Source organism: Heliangelus exortis, chromosome 1 (assembly GCF_036169615.1).
Source record: "Heliangelus exortis chromosome 1, bHelExo1.hap1, whole genome shotgun sequence".
Lineage (NCBI taxonomy): Eukaryota > Metazoa > Chordata > Aves > Apodiformes > Trochilidae > Heliangelus > Heliangelus exortis.
In genome coordinates this window covers 124,209,291-124,228,663 of record NC_092422.1, presented here as the reverse complement: position 1 = coordinate 124,228,663, position 19,373 = coordinate 124,209,291, and the positions used below count along the sequence as shown (strand labels likewise).

At 38.4% G+C, this 19,373-nt stretch overlaps 1 protein-coding gene and 1 long non-coding RNA gene across 4 annotated transcripts in view; both read left to right on the top strand.

Moving 5' to 3' along the window:
• The window catches only part of NUDT4 (nudix hydrolase 4), a 28,855-nt gene extending 11,288 nt beyond the window's left edge, over positions 1-17,567 (top strand). For 2 of the 3 annotated variants that reach the window (XM_071765342.1, XM_071765355.1), the window contains exons 2-5: positions 2,864-2,974; positions 9,655-9,699; positions 12,206-12,293; positions 13,811-17,567. In XM_071765342.1, the coding sequence (XP_071621443.1) occupies positions 2,864-2,974; positions 9,655-9,699; positions 12,206-12,293; positions 13,811-14,013 (447 nt within the window). In that variant the 3' untranslated portion in view covers positions 14,014-17,567. The remainder of the gene's footprint in view (positions 1-2,863; positions 2,975-9,654; positions 9,700-12,205; positions 12,294-13,810) is intronic. The other variant, XM_071765348.1, reaches the window with a different exon arrangement.
• LOC139806162 (uncharacterized) overlaps positions 1-19,373 on the top strand; it is a 69,840-nt gene that overhangs the window by 47,312 nt on the left and 3,155 nt on the right. The gene's annotated exons all lie outside the window — the stretch shown is intronic.

Here is a 19,373-nt window from a genome sequence, read left to right as displayed (position 1 = left end):
TCAGTAGACTGGATGTCCAGGTGACCTAGATCTCTTCTTGTGGTGGTTCTTGTTTGTTTACTTTATACCAAGGGAAGATGAATTGCTGGCTTTTTGCTGCTAATTTTGCACCTCTTATGGAAGATAAGTGCATTGTCAACAAACCACAGCTTTTTGGTTTCTTAATTTTTTTCTATATTTACAGCCTAGTCATTCAGGTACTGTGGGATATGTCTCCTGGCCACTTACAGGTGGAAATATGTGAAAACTACATCCACTACATAAAAATAAAAAAACCCCAAGCTGAAAACGTGTGAGTGTATATTGCTTGCTACCATAAGTGAAATAATGTGTGGAGTGCTTTTCAGCAGTACCACAGAGTCTTAAAATTGCTGTCTGTGACCTCTTGGCTCTTGTAGAAATTCATTACCTCCCAGTATGCTTTTGCTTTTGATGAATGGCTTGTGCCTTAGTGGCTTCAGATGTTAATGCCATTGGGAGGAAAAAAAAATGTGTCTGAAGTCCTGGGTATGTTCCTTGGTGCAGTCCATGGGATCAGAGGAGAGTAAAGCATAGAGGGAAAGATGCTGAGAAAATGCTTCAGTTCTGGGGCTGTGGAGGCTTGGACAGGTTCCCGAATGAACTCACAGTCTGAAATTCTTGGGAGTTTATTGTATTTATAGCTGTAAAGCCTGTCTACTAGAGTTGATGTATTTTAATGTTATGCTAGATGTGTTTGTTTCTGTTTTTGAAAAGGGTAATTTAAAACCAACAGGTATACAAACCTGGCTTAATAGACTATTGGTCAGGTTAGTGATAGTAAATGGTTTTTATATAAAGGCATAAAATTCACAGCTTTATGCTATGCTGCCAGAACCAGCAACTTGATTTATACCTTAGCAGTAGTAAGAATTTCATGTTTAGCTTTAACTAAACAATGAATGCTTACTGAAACCATTCTACTAAGCTGGGAATGACTTAATGTGATACAATCATCCTTTTGTTCATCATTGTTGCTAGCTTCCACATGACTGCAGTGAGTGCTAGTTTGATCAGCAGAAAATAGTTTGTAATCCTTACATCTGGGATCTGACAAGTAAAGTTGATTTTTACAGCTGCTCTTTAAGGATTGTAGACATGGTGGCTCTTTGTAATGATTGAGATGCTCCACCTAGCTGTTAAAACTTTTTAAAACTACATCTACTGTAGCTGTGTGCCGTACCCTCTGAGCATCCTTTGTTAATATCAAAGGATGCCAGGAAACTAAAAGCTTTGGTTGGAAGGATCAAGTTGAGATATGTTTGTGTCAACCTTGTTGCCTTTGCTGATTATTCCTGGGTTTTTAGATAGCTGAATAAAAAAATAAGTTGACTGAAAATGCGAACATTTAGATGAGATGCCAAGAATGATTCTCTACTAAATGAGGTCCCTGCTATGTTACTTATTTAGCACAGGAAAAAACTGGGGGAAGTTACTACAGTGGAGAATCTTTCAGAGTAGAAGAAATCTTGACTTCAAATAAAAAACACTAGAAGAAAATACCTGTCAGATGAGGCTCCAGCATGCACATGCATTTTTACACTCGCAAAGTTATGCAGTCATCTTAATTACACTCCCCAGTTTCTGTAGGTGAGTCTACACTGTGTTTCTGTGAGGGGCAAAGGGATGTAGTGTAAGTGACAGCCCTTGTCAGGCAGTCATTTTCCTGCTAACTTGGGCAGAAGATGAGTTTAAAGACCATAAAGGTAGGTGATGAGGACTGGACTGTCACTTCAGTCATCTGGTACCAGTGGGTTCTGTAACCATTAGACTGAGGCTCTTGTTGCTGGTCTTTTAATTGCTTCTAAAGATGCAAGCACTGATCTTGTCCCTTTGCTCCCTGCAGTTGTCCTTTGACTTCAGGGTAGGGCTTAAATAAGTATTGCCTAGCATATGAAGTTTGTTAATGCACAGATGATCAAGTATGTCTTACTATCAGGGACCTGTCTCTAACACAAGTTAAACTGTTTATTTCCATATGATCCTGAATCAGGGTCTTCTTATCATCATCTGCTGCTGCAAATTATTCTAGAGCCAAAGCATCCAAGTTTGTTGCACAGGTGGCTAAAATCTTTTTGGCTCTGAATATTATGAAGAATGTGTCCTACAGACAGTGGGGTTTAAATCTGTGTATATCAATGGTATGAGCAGGGTACAGAGTCAAAGTAAGTGAATTTACAGTGTCTTGGAAAAAAAGCCTTATAAATGTAGGAATCATTTAATATTCAATGTTGCAGTTTTTTTCTCTTGGGGAAATGTTAGAAGAAACTAAATTGGACAAGGGCTGATGAAGTACTCTTATAATTTAGGTATGCAGTATTGTAAGCATGCCATGCTACTGTAACAATTCAATTACTGAAAAGAAGCTTGTCTAAGACAGAAAATGGGAGCTATTTTCTGAAGTCCATTTTTTAGCCAAAAGATGCCATTGCAGAAGAATTAGCTTAACTGCTGTATTATAGAAGTGTCTTAATTTTATTGCTTTGCTGTCTGTGTAATACTTCAATATTGAAGAATATTATCAGATATTTGCTGAACATCTTCATTCTTGTGCCTATTGTGTTGTCTATTTTTCACATTGTGTCTAAGCATCTGATGAACATGTTTGTGAAAGGAGATGACAATGCCATTATTTTGATTTAGTTGTATTAAAAACACTGGATGTTAATTATTTCACCTTTTTTTTTTTTTAAACATTTTACGACTTTTGTCCACTAATTATGTTTAATTTCTAAAGTCTATAATCTGTCTGGCAAGGTGAATAAGTGAATTGCTGAAAAAGTATGTAGCACCAAGATTCCTGGCTTGTGAGCTCTATGTAATGGTGATTTGCAATTATTTATAGGTGCTGTTGGTAAGCAGTAGCCGATACCCAGATCAGTGGATTGTACCTGGTGGAGGAATGGAACCAGAAGAAGAGCCAGGAGGAGCAGCCGTCAGAGAGGTGTATGAAGAGGTAACAAAACAACAACAAAAAAAATCCATCTGCTTTCTGCTGCTGCTGTTTTCAGATGGGAATCAAGAAGAAAAAGGGAACCCTCCTTTCTCCAGGATTTGACTGAGACTTTCATGGTTGTGAAATTCAAAGAACAGCAGTTTTGTGTGTTAGAACAGGGGTATAGCGTGGTGAGGTTAAACTAATCAGCTTGCTTCCCAGCATGCTTCCATTTCATGGCTAAATTTCTGTCTGACTCATAAACACTTAATGAAAGTAGAACTGTGACTTTATGCCAAATGACATATTACAGTAGTGTAATATTTCTGCATTTGTGCAGAAAATGCTTGACTCAACTCTCCCAGAATAGAGTGAAGGTGAGTGAATAAACCATTTACATATAACTACATAAGAGAGATAAATAGACCTTTGAGGATAATCCAAACTAAACTGTTTTGAAACTGATGTATATAAACATTTGAGAACTGACCTATAAAAGGCCTCACTAAGTACATTTAAGGATGTTATCTATAAAGAAGCCACCATAGATATGATCTGCCTTTTTATCTGTGCCCCCACCCTTAGGCAAAACAGATTTTGAATTCTTGATGAATTAAAGCAGTTTCCCACTCTTATAGGATACTTAGGTTTTAAATTCAAAATTCTGGTTTTCTAACTCTCTATTTTTCCTCTTAATGTTTTATATCATACTGCTTAAATAGAAGGTAAAAGGTTTTGCATAAAATGGAGGCATGTTGGCAAGTGAGTGAAATACAGCATTTCTGGTAGTCTTAATCAGTTTTCTGATCCCAGTTTGACTGCTGTTCACAAAATATACTAATATACTAAATATACTATCATACACATATGCCCATTAGTGTGTACAGCAATTAAAAAAAAAAACTCTGTGCTACCTAGTGGTTTAGCTTATTTATCTTAAAAATTGATTTTGCTGGGTGGCAGGACCTTGGGAACTTGATGTAGATGAAGCTTCTCCTGAATGGTGCTTCAAAATGAGATGTTATCTGAACTGATTTCAGTGACCCTTCATGCAACAAAGTTCAAACATAAGCAAGCTTCACCAATAGTTACTCCAGTCTTTCCCTTTGTCTTCAGTTTCACCAGAGGAGACAATTTTGAGCTGCCCAGAATACGTTCAGATAAATGCTTATGTATTGATAAAAGTAAAGGAGACAACCTTTACAGTCTGGTGTCTTTTGAAAGGAGAAAAGATTTAGCATTCTAGGAATGAAAGGCAGTAGTAGCACCTCTGGGGAATGTCCTGGTGTCAGTCCCACTGTCATGAGTTGGTGGGTGGGTGGGTTTAAACAGCACAGGACCACTGGCTCAGTGTTCTGAACACTGGTAGTTATAATTACTGATCTGTCTTAATGCACAATCCAAGATGAGGAATAGTATAATCTCATCTCCATGACAAGCTAGAGCTGACTGAGCTGCAGTCACATTTGGCTTTTCTCCAGTGGTGAAGAATGGTTCATCTTGAAAGGACCTGTCTGCAACTAGGATGCCATCAAAGTTGCTGGGGGGGACTGACAAACTATTGAAAGCTGCCCGAGTGGTCTGGTTTCTGGATTTGCAGGGGATGTGTTGCTACACACAAATCTATCAGGCTGACTTCACAGCAAAGTAGTATAGCAGTGAGAGTTGTGACCTGAGGGCTGATAAGTTTTCTGCTACACATGGTTCTGCCCTGGGACTATTCTGAGGAACACTTCTAAGTCCTGGCTTTACTAGAGCTGTGCTCACAAATTTCTGCAGTGGTGCAGTGTATGGACTGTGAGTGTTGAGTAAGGTTAAGCTGGGATAGCTAAGGAGTAGGTATAGAATATTACTGGATGATACATTTTGTATTATAAACTTAGTAGAAATCTCACCATTAATCTAAAAACCCAGTTGGTGTGCATCCTACCCAGACATTGCTTCCTACAGATATCACTGTTAGTTGCTTTTGAGTTATCTTTTTACCTTTGGATATTCTTTCACACCAGCAGAAAAAAAAAAAATCATCAAAAACTGAAAAATAGGGGTACCCACTGGTATGATGTGAAGCAGCCCTTCCATAGTTCAGCTCTGATCCTGCCCTCACTTGTTTGTAGGGGCAAAGCAAAACATTCTCCCAAATGCTGTGGTGGTTCTGGTCAAGAACTGCAGTACTCAGCAATCTGACACTGTTCTGGATGCTAGAGATATGTCAGCCTCCACTCTCATGCTCCTTTGATTGTGTTTTGTTGAAGTGCTATAGTGCAGCTACGTGTGAGCACGAGGCTTTGGCATATGCTTTATTACTTTTCAGTGTATTCAGTGCCATTCTGTAGCTGCTTAGAATATGTGTTGCTATCAAAATTTCAGTAAGAGGTTTCTTGATTGATTGAAAAACTGCATGTTGCAGTTGACTAAAATAATGCCATTGTCATCACTGCTTATACAAAAGAGAAACTGCTTCTAAAGGTAAAGAAAAGAACCTTGCAAATCTAAAAGCTCCTGAGTGATGCTAGCAAGGTCATTTTGCTCAGAAGTTAAACTAATGGTGTTCTGTAGTAAGATGCAGACTGACAGCCACGTTCTCTGCTGAGCTGTGCTTGCACATACATAAAGATTTTTCATAGGGCAGAGGCTTTGACAAGTAAAAAGTCATTTGGTGACACTTTTTCTCCAGTTTCTGAGTTTCCAGGGTTGAATGGCTCATGTAGCTGATGAGCATTAAAACTTCATGCCCTTAAGTAAAATATTCTTAAGCTATGGGCTGCATCTTGTGTGCTGCTATGAGACTACAAAGAAAAGTCCCATCTTTGAAGAAAAGCCAGAGTGGTATTCAGGATCTTGACTTGAGCCATGGAAATTCATACTAACCTTTCTAGAGATGGATGTCCTTTCTATTTTTATACTAAGGTTAATGTCACCTGGCAAACTGGTTACAGTACAGTGAGCTGTTAAGAGTTATGTGAATGAATAAACTTCAAAGGTGGCACACTGTGGCCCTGGTTTGACCTGTGTTTCTTCGGTGTTGGGTCATGCACAAACTGAACATCAGTTTCTATTAATTTATTACTTTAATTTCTATTAAAGTAGAGAAATTGATAAGAGTTGTAATGGCATTTCTTATGGTAGGAGTGCTAATACTTCACAATATGATGCTGTCTCTGAATATCCTTTGTTTTCCTACTAACAAAATTATTTAAAATCCTTGTGTGAAAATTCAAAGATCTTCTTAGTCAAATCTGTATGAACTGCAGCTTGTCCCATAGCCTGCCTGTATGCATGACTCCAGATTTTTCTCTGTGCTTAACTGGCTGTGTTGGTGACTTGGGTTTTTGCCTCTACTAACTGTTTAGTACAAATTTCATTTAAGTTGCCTGCAAGTTCACAGGTTGCAGTAATTAAGGTAACCTGTCAAGTTTGCTAGGTACAGTAAGTTTCTCCAAACCTGAAAATAGAATAAATAATAGAATAAATAAAGCAATCCCAGAAAGGAAATCAACCTCGCCTAAATGTGGAACTACTCTGTTAATGAATTTGGAGCTTAGTCTTTACTTAGTGAATTGAAATGCCTACTGAAAAAATAGGCAATTCCTCCTAGAGTTGTGTGAATATAGTTTCTGAGAAGAGGAGGCTGATCCTGAAGGTTAATCTGCTGCAGCAGTGAAAATGACAGTAATATTATTTAAGACTTCTTGCAGGAGATAGAGGAATCTGCTCCAGTGAGCATCTGATATTTTGAAAATGACTGTTACAGCTAGGTAGGTACTTTTAAAAAGTATTGTAGCAGGTATAGTGAAACACTTTAGGGTTTATAAGAGTATGTAAGACAGGGCAGGAATAGTCCTACTATCCAGATCCCACAGTTAAAAATAATACTGAAATCTTTCAGAATTGAAGCAACTTTCTTCTCCAGGAGACTGTTAGCCTAAAAATTACACTGCAGTATGACTCTTGCTCCATCTACAGGAAAAAAAAGGCAAGTCTGACTGCACATCTGAGACTGCAGTATGCCCACAGCTGCCAGCAGTGAATGTCCTCCAGGCCAGAGACATCACAGGGTGAAATGGGCCAGTTTTCCCTCCTCTGGTTAGATTTAGACTTCATACTAAATGATACGCAAAAATTCAGATTTGAGACTTTATCTACATAGTATTCACAGACTTCCCTAATAAATTGGCACATAGTTCAGCAATTTGTCTGCCAAGAGAAATACAGGGTTCTTTTCAGGCTTTCCTCCTTTTTAGATTGGTTTCACTGTCTTATTGTAGCCTATCAGACTTTTGTTTGCTTAAAGAACTGTATTTTAGCAGCTATGGGCACATACCAGCCAGAGGAAGAAAGATACTTTTATTAGCAACAAAGTGGTTTGAAATCTAGTGTATTCCATTAGAAGGTTGTAATAGGGAAAGTGGGAACTTTTGACTTTCTAGGGAAAAAGCTAAAGCACTTCTTGGTGGTGTGGCACTTAGTTTTGAGGAACTATGTTAAGATACCCTGGGAGAAGAGAAATAGTTCTGTTAGCAAAAGCACTTTAAAAATAGTGAGACTCGGATTATGGGTACTTTTTACACTTTGAAGGTAATTCAGTTGAATGTATTACTTTCAGATTAAAAAAAATCATGTGACTTTACCACTTTTCTATACTTCCAGGTTTAGAGGTTACAAAAGACCTATCTGCTGGAATGATGCTACATTTTGAAAGGACACATCTTTGTCTAGACAGTAAAAGGCATCACTAATCAAATTTACATAGCAACATCTGGCTGCAGAAAAGCTTCATTATAAGCTTTGGGGAACTTTTTTATACTTGGTGTAATGGAGTGGTTCTAACGATTTAATTTGGAATTACTCAGCTAAGAGTATTTGTTTAAGCCACTGCTTGGAGGAAGAATAGAGAAGCTGTTAAGTAAATTACACTTAAGAGTAACATTGATAATAAAACCACATTGTGACTAATGTACTAATAAGTTGAAAAGTCTTCTCTATGAAAGCTGTTCCATATTTGTGAACTTAGGTGGTCGTGGTGCTTGTGCCTTGTGTCAGATAGAAATTCTCAGACTCCCACTTTCTAGTTCAGAGAAGCCTTTCTGCATCGTTGGTGGAGAGGTTATTTGACCTTCAACAGTCCTATTGCCATGAACCTGACTTCTAAGAAATCTTTGCAAGTAAATAATGCTTTGCTAGGGCTTTTAAAGAGTTGTAATCTGAAAGGTCTGGGGTTTTCTTGTTTTTTTTTTTTTTTTTTTTAGAGGGGGGCTGTGGCTGTTTGGGTTTGTGGTGAGGTGGAGTCCCTCCCTTTGGTAGTGCATAGTCTCCTTTAGAGCAGTTCCATGGTCCTTGGAAAAGCTTTTCTTAAGGTTTGAGAAACCTGCAGAGTCTGTCCTGGGTTTTGTCATGTTGTTTAGCTGTTTCTTTAAGGGCGTTAAACAATCTTATTTGCTGCAACTTAGAATAAATTACAAAACTTGCACAGCTAAAACTGGACACCTGAATTATTAAAAAAAATACCAATCCCCTGGATTCAGATTTTATGTCTGATGGAATGAGATTATGGAAAATGTTTTTTTTTCATTTGTTCAGCTTGCCACATAGAAGAAATCTTAAAGAATGTATTGATTCCTAGGTATTGCTGCATGAGAAAAAATGCAAAAACGGAAACATAAGTTTGTAGCCCTTTAGGTTCTGCTTCTCTTTTTTTTTAAGATACTGGAATGCTGAGGAAATGAGGAGTGATCAGAAAAACATTTCTTCAGCATGTGTTCCTTGAGGCTAATGTTCTTTGTATCACCCAATTTAGTGCCTGTTGTAGCATAGCTGACCCTTTCAGATCAAATAAGGGTCTGTAACTTCCATAATTAGTGTGCTGCCTAATCACTTACCCAGCTGGTCCAGTGATGTATTTCAGCTTCAAGAGCTCTAACAAGCATCTTTGTCATCACAGTAGATGACCAGAAGAATATTGTATGTAGTCTTGCATTAACTTTAGGCTATCTCTTGCTCTATTTAAGCAAGATGCTTGTTTTAGACCATGCAACTGAACAGAACTTCATTCATCAAAACTTTTAATAACAGCAGCCATCTGTTTTCTTCAAAAAGAACCATTTCTATAGAATTGAGGATCTAAATTTTATTTTAAGATATGCCAAAAGCTACCCTTTTATATGAAAATGAGTGTTCATTAAGTCATTATGCTGTGAAGTCTACTCAGTAACCTAAAGCTTAATTTGAAATTGTATTTTGGAGACTTAAGTTTCTGTGAAAAATAGCATAATGATTCTTTCCTAGATTTATTACTATACCACTTTAAATTCTGTCTTGTTCTATCTACTTCCCTGGATTATTTCAGTATTAGATGGCATTGAGCTCTTTAATAAAATATGGTTTTCAAAGAAGATGACAAACCAATATTTTGTTCTAGATGGAAAACAAAAGATCTTTGCATTCTTCGATCCACTCTTCCAGGCAGGCTTTTATGTTCTAATGCTCTAATACTCTAAAACTGGAAACTCCAGAAGCAATGTAGCACTGTCTAATTAAAACTGATGTTAAAACATTTGCTTAAATAACCCTAATACAGAGGAGTAATTCGCTTATGCTGATGTAGGAGCCTGGTACTGATATTTTTGGTTGGTTGGTTGTGCTTTTTTTTTCAATTAAAAAGCATATATTAACGCTATTATTTTTTTTTTTTTTTTTTGTAGGCTGGAGTAAAGGGAAAGCTAGGCAGACTGCTTGGGATATTTGAGGTGAGCTATTTCTTTTAATCTTTTAAAAACAATGTTGTTATTTTTGAGAGCTGATAAGTTACAGAAACCTGACATCTACACAACAGAATCAGACTTAAGCTCTTAGATATTACCTGCCTTAATTTTTCAGTACTTTTAATACTGGAAGTGGTATGTTGGACAGGTGTTTTCCCTTGTTTGTTACATGATGTGTGAAGGTTTGAGTAGGAAGATTTCAGAGTACTTAAAACTTCCAGGAAAAGATGAAATTAAATTCTTGATGTTGTGTGAGAACTAAAAAAAAAAAAAAGTGAAATGAACATCGCTAAGATTTCTGAAATGTCACCCATGTCTTCTTGGGGGCAATACTTTGACTTTTCCTCTCTGATTAGATTTTGCTGAAGAAACTTGTCAACTTACACACACCTAAATTGATAGGTCTGTATGTGAAGTATCTCATTAGAGGTTTGATTGACTAAAAAAGCTAATGTGTTGGATTACAGATACATCTAACCTTTAGCAAGACTGTATAATTCAGAACTTGTATTTCATACTTTAAATATCTGACTCTGAACTCTTTTATTGGTATTACCCACTTCTGCTCAGGTTCTAGACAGGAGCAGACTGTGAAAATATAGGTGTGGGTTTTCAGGTTAAAATACACCCAATGTCCCTGTGTTGCGCTGCATGATGGGTAAGAGTGGAAGTCCCTTAGTCTAGTAGTTAGGTGTCAGTCTTCAGAGCTTAATTATAAAAGCAACATTTGGAAGCAGTGTATTCCTGATAGGGGTTTCCTATGTGAAACTATATGTTACTGCCAACTTAAATCAAGGCCCCAGTTCAGTTTCACATCGTGGCTCCACAGACGGTTCTGAGTACCACACAGGGACACACATTGTGACCTGCAGGTAGAAGTAAAAAGAAAATGGAAATGAGATCACTGAGTCCTTGTGTTCTGAAATTACAGCCAGAAAATTTTTCTTTTTTCATGGAAATATTTATTTGCTTTAATAGTAATATTGAGTACTTTTCCTAGTAAAGCACAACAATGTAAAATTATACTAAGCTTGTAGCGAAACAATCAAGTAAGAATGGTTATGGGCACATTTTCTGCCCCTGTACTCAGCGCTGGTGAGGCCACACCTCGAGTCCTGTGTCCAGTTCTGGGCCCCTCAGTTCAGGAAGGAGATTGAGGTGCTGGAGCAGGTCCAAAGGAGGGCAACCAGGCTGGTGAAGGGACTCGAGCACAGATCCTATGAGGAGAGGCTGAGGGAGCTGGGGGTGTTCAGCCTGGAGAAGAGGAGGCTCAGAGGAGACCTCATCACTCTCTACAACTCCCTGAAAGGAGGGGGTAGCCAGGGGGGGTTGGTCTCTTTTCCCAGGCAACTCTCAGCAAGACAAGAGGGCACGGTCTCAAGTTGTGCCGGGGGAGGTTTAGGTTGGACATTAGAAAGAATTTCTTTACTGAGAGGGTGATCAAGCATTGGAATGGGCTGCCCAGGGAAGTGGTGGATTCTCCGTCCCTGGAGATATTTAAAAAGAGACTGGGTGTGGCACTCAGTGCCATGGTCTGGTAACTGCAGCGGTAGTGGATCAAGGATTGGACTTGATGATCTCTGAGGTCCCTTCCAACCCAGCCGATTCTATGATTCTATGATCTGTAAAGGGAAGCGAGGGCTATAGCCACTCTTAGTTCTTAATGTAGTTGTAATTCTAGATGGTCCTGGGTTTACTAGGAGCTCTGTTCTTTTCCAGTATGGTTTGGCTAGTGGGATAGCACCTTTAGGAGTGCCTCTAGCCTGCTCTGGAGCCAGCAGGTAGTGATGTCTGCACAGGTCTCCTGTGAACAGGCTGTGGCACAGCAGCCTTGCCCTGAGCAGGCTGCCTCTGTCAGTGTCTGTGTTTGACTTCTGCTTTCTAAAGAGATGGTTAGTGCTGTGGAGTGGACAGGTGGTAATGATGTTTGCATTTGTCATGATTGCAAACAGAGTGTATTTAATTTGCCTAACTTCATAGCCAGCACTACGTAGGTGAGGTGGCCACACAGTGCAGTTGTTTCCATCTTGCAAAGGTGTTTCAAACAACCTTCCAGATAGGAACATGCAGAAACAGTTCTGGCAAATTCACTCTAATGTGAGTTATATATGTATATATATAAAATATATATACAATATATATATAAAAGATAAGCAATGGGCAGTGCTAGTGGACACCTAATACTAAACTAGGGGACCAAGAACCCCGCTTGGTCCCAACTTCAATCTTTCAATTTGCTTGGGTGGTTTGGGTTGGTTTTTTTGTTTGGTTTTTTTTTTTAGCCTAGTAAAATAGAAGAGCTGTTGTTTCAAATAAAACTTCAGTTTTCCTGTCCTTTTGGGCCTGCTCAGTACAAATGTTTGTTTAGTGAAAATAAAGGTCAGGTTTTACTGGCAAAAATCCTTCAGAGGTAAGTAATTTCTAATTTTATAGTCGCATAAGTCTAAGTTGTTTTTTGCTGAGAATTAAAAGTCTACTTCTAATATCCAAGCAGAACCAGGATCGGAAGCATAGGACGTATGTTTATGTTCTTACTGTGACGGAAATACTGGAAGACTGGGAGGATTCAGTTAATATAGGTAACCCATTCTCTGTCTTCATGTACTATACCTAAAATGTATTAAGCAAACTTCTTTTGTTTCCTGAAGCAATTCATTTAATTCTAGGGGAAATGCTATTTCTGTTCTGTAATCTTAAATTACTGTGATACTTTGTTCTTTGCTTTGTACACATATAACTAGGGTTGTTTCCAACATACTGTGTTACTTAATTAGGGTATTCTGAGTATTAAGAGGGAATAAACTCCATTATTAGTTGATACAGGTGTCAATTTTGGTTTTGGGCCAAATTTTACTGGGTTTTTTTGTTTTGTTTTGTTTTTCCCCCCTAAGAAGTAGAATGTTTTGCTGATAGTTTGGGCTATTTTTGAAAGCATCTGAAAAAACTTCATACACACACACACAAAAACCAAACACACAACCATCAACTGCAAACCAGCTCTAGAACTTAATTTTACCTTAGACTTATTTTTCAGTAGGGACAGTGCTGGCCTTAAGAGATATCTGGTCCTATATAAAACCTATCATAGTGTCAGAGATACCAATGTCATGCAGTTCAGTTAGACTAATGTACTTCATGATGATGTAGGGATCTTCCACTTTCAATTTACTTAAGTAAACACATTAAATGGGTTTAGTCCTTAATTTAAAAATAAAAAATACCAAAAGTTAGTACGTTCAGTGTATTTGTCCAGCTGAAATTGGAGTTAACTATGAGTATATAAAATTACGTGTTAATTTGGTTATAATTTGCCCTCTTCAAGAGTGTTAATATTTGCTAACTTAGCACTGTTGATCTCTCAGCAGATGGCATATAACTATAGATTCAAAATTGTCCTCATTTTCAGATGGAGAAAGAGGGTTTTGTTTCTGATAACGTAAAATGGTGTGGAGTGCTCCCTGTTAATTGCACATACTTATCACAATACTACTCTTGACCCTGCCTATAAGTATTTTCAGAGGCCTCTCATTTTAGCAGACTTTTTTGGATACGAAAAATGGTCTTAGGGTTGTTTTACTAAGATAAGTCTCAGAACTCAAAAATACTTCTGGTATAAGAGGTATTATTTTTGAAAACTTGTGGCTAACCTGAGCAACTCCATACATGGATATGTTTTGAGTGTGGAGCACTGCTTTATAAATCAGACAAAGCTATTCTTCTGTCACTTCATGCACGCCTGTTAGTTCTTCAGATTGGTTTTGTGCTAGGCATGACAAAAAGGCAGTGTTAACTCATTTCAGTAGTAGCATCCTTTTTTGTAAGGATTAAGAGTGGCTTTTGGAGCCATGAACAGTCTTGTGTCTAATGGGTGCTTCAAGAGTTACCTTGAAAGGCTTTATTAAGAATTTCCTTTCAGTGAGCTCGAGTCAAATCTCTTCTATTCATTAGCTTTTTCAGTCTTCTCACTCTGCATCTTTTGCCTGACAACTTGAACTTCTAAAGTAAAAAATGAGAACAAGTGAGCGTGCAGGTAGGAAGAAATTGTGTTGCTACAGATTTGTAACCATCTCTTTCTTTGTGGATTATGCTCATTCAGGAAGAAAAAGAGAGTGGTTTAAAGTGGAAGATGCAATCAAGGTCCTTCAGTGTCACAAGCCTGTCCACGCAGAGTACTTGGAAAAACTGAAACTGAGCTGTTCACCCACTAATGGAAACTCTGTCGTTCCCCCTCTTCCAGATAATAACTCCTTATATGTAACTTCTGCACAGACTTCTGGGTTGCCCTCTACTGTGAGATAAACATTTGGATTACCTTTTCATTCATGTCATCACAAGGGGACACATCTGTGATCACATGTAGGCATCTGTATAACTGTCAATTCTAAGTGAAATATGTGAATGTGTCATAATGTCGAATTTATTTGAACATGTTTTTCCTTTCTAACAATGTAAAATAGGATTTCAGCAAACCAAAGCCATATGTGGATTTTTTTAAGATGCCTTAGTAGGCCATTTTTTTAAAAAGAAACTTGAGTATATGAATTTCCGTATCTGCTAAAATAAAATCTGCATCTCGGTGGTGTTCAGCTTATTTAAGAGTTGTCAGTTTCAGTCAGTAGTTCTGCAAGAGTACTTGCTTAGCGAAAAGCTTGAGCAAATGTCTTATACTAAAACCCTTACTTGGTATCCACAGGTGAAGAAGCTCTTGAGGTGGCACCATTTGTGTAAATGGGCATGGTGAGGGCAGAGGTGCGTTCAGTGTGACTTCAATAAGGCACTAAACCACGTTTGGCCCGTTGAGAACACAGGATACCAACCCTAAGCACTGCTTTGCCTCAGTTATCCAAAAGGTTGCCTTGTCCTATGCACTCTTCATCTTAATGTACTACTAGAGCAAGAACAATAACTTTGTCTTGCAACTACCAAAAAAAATCTGCCCTACATTTGTTTCATTATTTGGTCAACTGATGAACTGTCAGAAGACTTCAATGAAAAGCATTGCAGATCCTCTTCCTCCACTTTTTTCTCCTTTTAGCCTTTTGACGTGTGTGTTGTTTGTGGTGTAATTACACTGCAGGTTCCAAAAACTTCTTGTCTTTATTGAGAACTGTCTTATGGTAGTGTTCCTGCAGCCTGTTGTCATCTAAAAATGTGTAGAGGAAAGTCAGACTTACCCAAGGGGCACCCCCACCTTACAGGGCTGTCTCAGCAAGCATGTGTTGAGGTGTCTTGCCCAGCAGGACCCAGGTAATGGTACCTCCTGGGCTTGGAGACAGCTGGGTTGATGCTTAGACTGGTGGAGAAATAGTATTTTTCTTATTCAGAAGTTGTGCTGAAAGCTGCAATTTTGAGTTAATTATTAAATACTTCAGTTTTACTGTTTGAACATCAGTTGCTTAAGCTTCTTGAATTAAAAGCTGTCCTCTTGATAAAACTAAGCTGGAATAAATGAGGTACAGCTTACAACTTTCCTGCTCTTAATTATTTTCTCTTCTTTTTTCAGCCAAAAAGATGAAAACTAAATCTACTGTTGGTCTTAAAGTTTTTACCATTGGAATATTCTGTGTGTGTTTGTGTGTGTGTATGGTTTCTTCTATAAAAACACAATCTAATGCATGAAAACATACCTAAATCTGATTTTTTTTTTCTAGGATCTAAACCCAACTGTACCTCCTCTATAGCCAGCCAAAACAGAGGTTGAGGTAGACCATTACCTCACATGTTGAATTTATTCTGGGTAAAGCTCATTCTCTTACACAACATTTGAACCTTTGTAAATAGTCTGACTAGTAAATAGTGAGTGTAAAATGGAAAATAAATGTAATTTAAACCTTTTGTTACTCAATACACAAATGGTTAACTTCTACTTTTTTAACACAAATTGTGTAAAATGCTGCTATAAATTAAAACTTTTTTGTGCTGTTACACTTTTTTAGGAAAAAATGTTGTTGCCACAAGTTACTCCTTAGAAAACCAATCTTGTGCCATATGTAAATGCATTGAAACGAGGGAGACAGGTGATCTGATCTCTTAATGCTGCTCTTTTTGAAGAGGCATAAATACTACTGACAGGAGGCATGAGCCACAAAGCTGGAGACTTCCAAAAGGTGGGGTGGGATGTCACCGCTTTCCATCCCTGTATCCCCTGTTCCAGGCCACAAACAGAACTGGAAAGAACACACAGTTCTGTTCAGGTGCACCTAAAGGTGGTGGAAGCACTGCCAACAGTTCCTCCTTCCTTTCATCCATGGGGTGGGGGGGAGGATGGCTGAGGAGGGACTGTTGGAATTTCAGTAGTGCACCCTGATGCATGTGTACTCATCCTTAACCTAATCCAGAGGGTGACACCATTTGCTCAAATAATTTATATAAGCTGAATGGTTTATCAAAAGCATCATTTTGCCAGGTGAAAGAGAAGAAGGTGGAGTTGAGCATGGTGAAGAATGTCTCGTGTTTCTCAAAATCATACCCACAGTGTGCAAGGGTTCCTCTGGTTCTAAAGCTGCCATTCAAAGAGTGAATAATTTAGCTCCCTTTTTTTGATCACTTTGCTCACTTTTTTTGTTCAGTAGTCATTTTAACACTTTAAATTGAGCAAACCTGTACAGGCTTTCTTGTAACAAGATTCTATATAATCTGTGAAAGCTAAAACAAGAATACAGAGTTTGAGTTGTTCTTCGTAAAAATGCTTCTGTCTCCATTTCAGATTCTTGGAATGAAAGTAATCCAAGCTTGTATGAGACTTAGTGATAATGCATGATCTTGTTTTGTAACTCTTAAATTATGTATTTGATAATAATGTAAAAATGTACAGTATTGCTGTTGCTAACAAACTCAGAGTTGATTGCCTATAAATATTTTGGTTATTTTTTGGTCACATACATTTGAGCTGTTCAGTAGTGCCAGACTTTTTTCTTTTTTTTTTTTTTTTTTTTAACAGCACTGGTTGTATAAATCTCTTCAGCCTCTATGCAACCTTCAGAATGAAGCTCTGTTGCTTAATTCTTTTCAAAGATAAGTGTTCTCTGTATTGTAAACTGAAAACACTTCAGTTATGCTATGGGAAACAAAACATCTATAGTAAACTGGCAATGGCATTGTATCCGTCTTCATGAAATGTGACACTAAACTTCAAAGCAGAAAAGGTCTGTGTAAGAATCAGATTAGCAAGGCTAAAGCTTGGTTCCTTTTGTATTACCTATCAGTTTAAGTGTTACAGAAGCATTTTTTTTCTACGTGCATCTCTAGATGGGCCAAACCTATTTCATATAGAGCAGATTTGGGATATCTCCTACTAAAAATGCTGTACAATGTACCCAGATTTGGTTCCCCAGGAGAGAAAGGGAACAGACATGTTACCTGCACAGTTAAGAGGTTATGGAGAGTTAGATGATCGTGGTATAGAATAGAAATAGCCTTGAAGTTTAAAATCCTGTGGCACCAGAAATAAAGCAAATGGATGTTGCTTTTAATACCTCAGAAATACGAAGGTGTTGCAGGGGGGCTGTTAAAGTGAGAAATTTATTTTGGTGCTTACTTCACCTGACTTAAGCCTAGCATTGGTCTGTGAACAATGTGCTGTTAAAAAAAAAAAAGAAGAAACAAACACCTACAAAAAAACCCAAGCAAACCAGGAAAACCACACCACCCAGAAACTGAGAGGCAAACACTTGGTTTACTTACCAACATGTTTGTGAAGTGAAAACTGAGAAGGGAAGGGGTTGGGAGGGGGGGAACAAATTAAGTTGTAAACATTTTGACCTGCTTGCATGGATTTTCTTTAAAGATTGATGTAAGAATTTTGACTTTTTATATTTGAGAAATAGCAGAATAAAATCTAAATTAGTCCTGTGGATGATGTAGTCATTCCATTGCAAAGGCTGCAAAGTTAAGTTTGTGTCTTCAGTCCCAGGCAAGAAGTATACTTGGTTTCATCTGTTTTCTATTTCTTGCCTCATCCTTGCACTCTGTAGCTGTGGCAGAGCCTTCTCAAGAGTTTATTCTAGCATGACTGTCCTAGCTTGCTGTACATCTCTCTCCCATGTAGCTGTTACCCCACATCTGTGAGATTTCTACCTCTCTGCTTCCTGTTGTTAAATTCATACCTGCCAGCTGCAACACTGACATGGATACCTGTGCAGTAACAGTGAGACTTGCATCAGGTCAGACCCAAGGTCTATCTGGACCCATGTGCCTCATTTCTAATGGGAATTTCAAAGACAGTATTTGCTTGCAGTGTCCCCTTGTCTACCACAATTTTTGTGGTTTAGGATCCTCCCCCCAGAGCCAGCCAGCATTTCTTTGTGCTGTTACAAGGGAATGGATTTTCCTTGAACACCACACATCTCTTAGACCACCTTCTGTGAGGTCAGCCTGCCTTCAGTAATTGTGCATGGGGCATAAGACCACAGAAACCCCTTCATGTATTTATTAGTGCCCATCCTAAGCCTCCAGTTACCTGTAATGAGAGTAGCTGATGGGAAAACCACAGCAGTGCTTCTAAAAGCACAGGAGCAGGTATTCAGTCTGAGGTAAGCACACCTGCTACAACAAGTTACAGCTAAACATTATACATATCTTTCAGATATAAAACTGACCTTGCAAGTCTGTCTCCAAAAATCATGGACATCTAAACTTGGGTTCATCTGAACAGGCAGGGAGGTGCAGACGAGACCTGAACCAAAAAACACTCCTCCACAGCAGCCCTGAAGTCAAGAGCTGAGTATCTGAAACAATTCTGAAACAAGCACTTCGGTCACAAATGAGTTTCCCATTTGAAATAATTTATACTTTCCTTTTTTTGGAAAATAAAAATTAAAAATTCTTCAGTTACATGCCACCACTTGCATGATGTTTATCTATGAAGGTTCATGAGACATGGTACAGAAACTGGTACTGTACCTCCCCATGATCTTGAGTATCCCCCCAACTTCTTGAGTGTTCTGTGCATCCACGATGGGCTGATCAGACCTAACAACTCCTTCACAAGAAGCTGAGCTACACAGAAGAGCTCTCTTAGGGTGTAATTCCCTTTGTTCACACAGGTCATCTAATGCATAGCATTCAGCTACCTTCCAGGTCAGAGCAGTTTTTACCCTTGGTTTTCTGTCCTCCAGCTAGAGAACACTTGCCCACGCCTAACTCTTATTGTGAGCCTCAAGGGAAGTTTTCAAAAGCCAACAGATAAAAGGGTTAAGCTGCTTGAAGCCCTTCTTTTAATGTACTTCAGCGCAATGTAACAATTGCTGCAGAACAGCTTAACACCTTCTTCCACTCTTTGAAAAGTTGCAATATATGAAATCCATCGTAGCAGACACAGTTATATTGGCTTCATGCCATGCTCATGACATGAGCACTCAATCCCTCAATCGCTTTGACCGCACTACAGATTGTTCAGACTGCGTCCTTAAGCAGGGAAGTCTTGTACTAGAACAAACTGATTTAAACAGGGAAGCAAAAAACCCAACAAAACATCCTCTGAGCTTGTGTACCCTCTGATGACTGGAGGACACAGGTTTTGCTCTTTTCTCCCCACACCAGAGAGGAAATAAAAGTCACAGCAATGGAAAAAGCATTACGAGAAAAGTCATCGATGTTTTTCTCCCATTTTAAGAACAGACATTCAGAACTGCTAAGAAACTGTAGTGTGCACTGGTGGC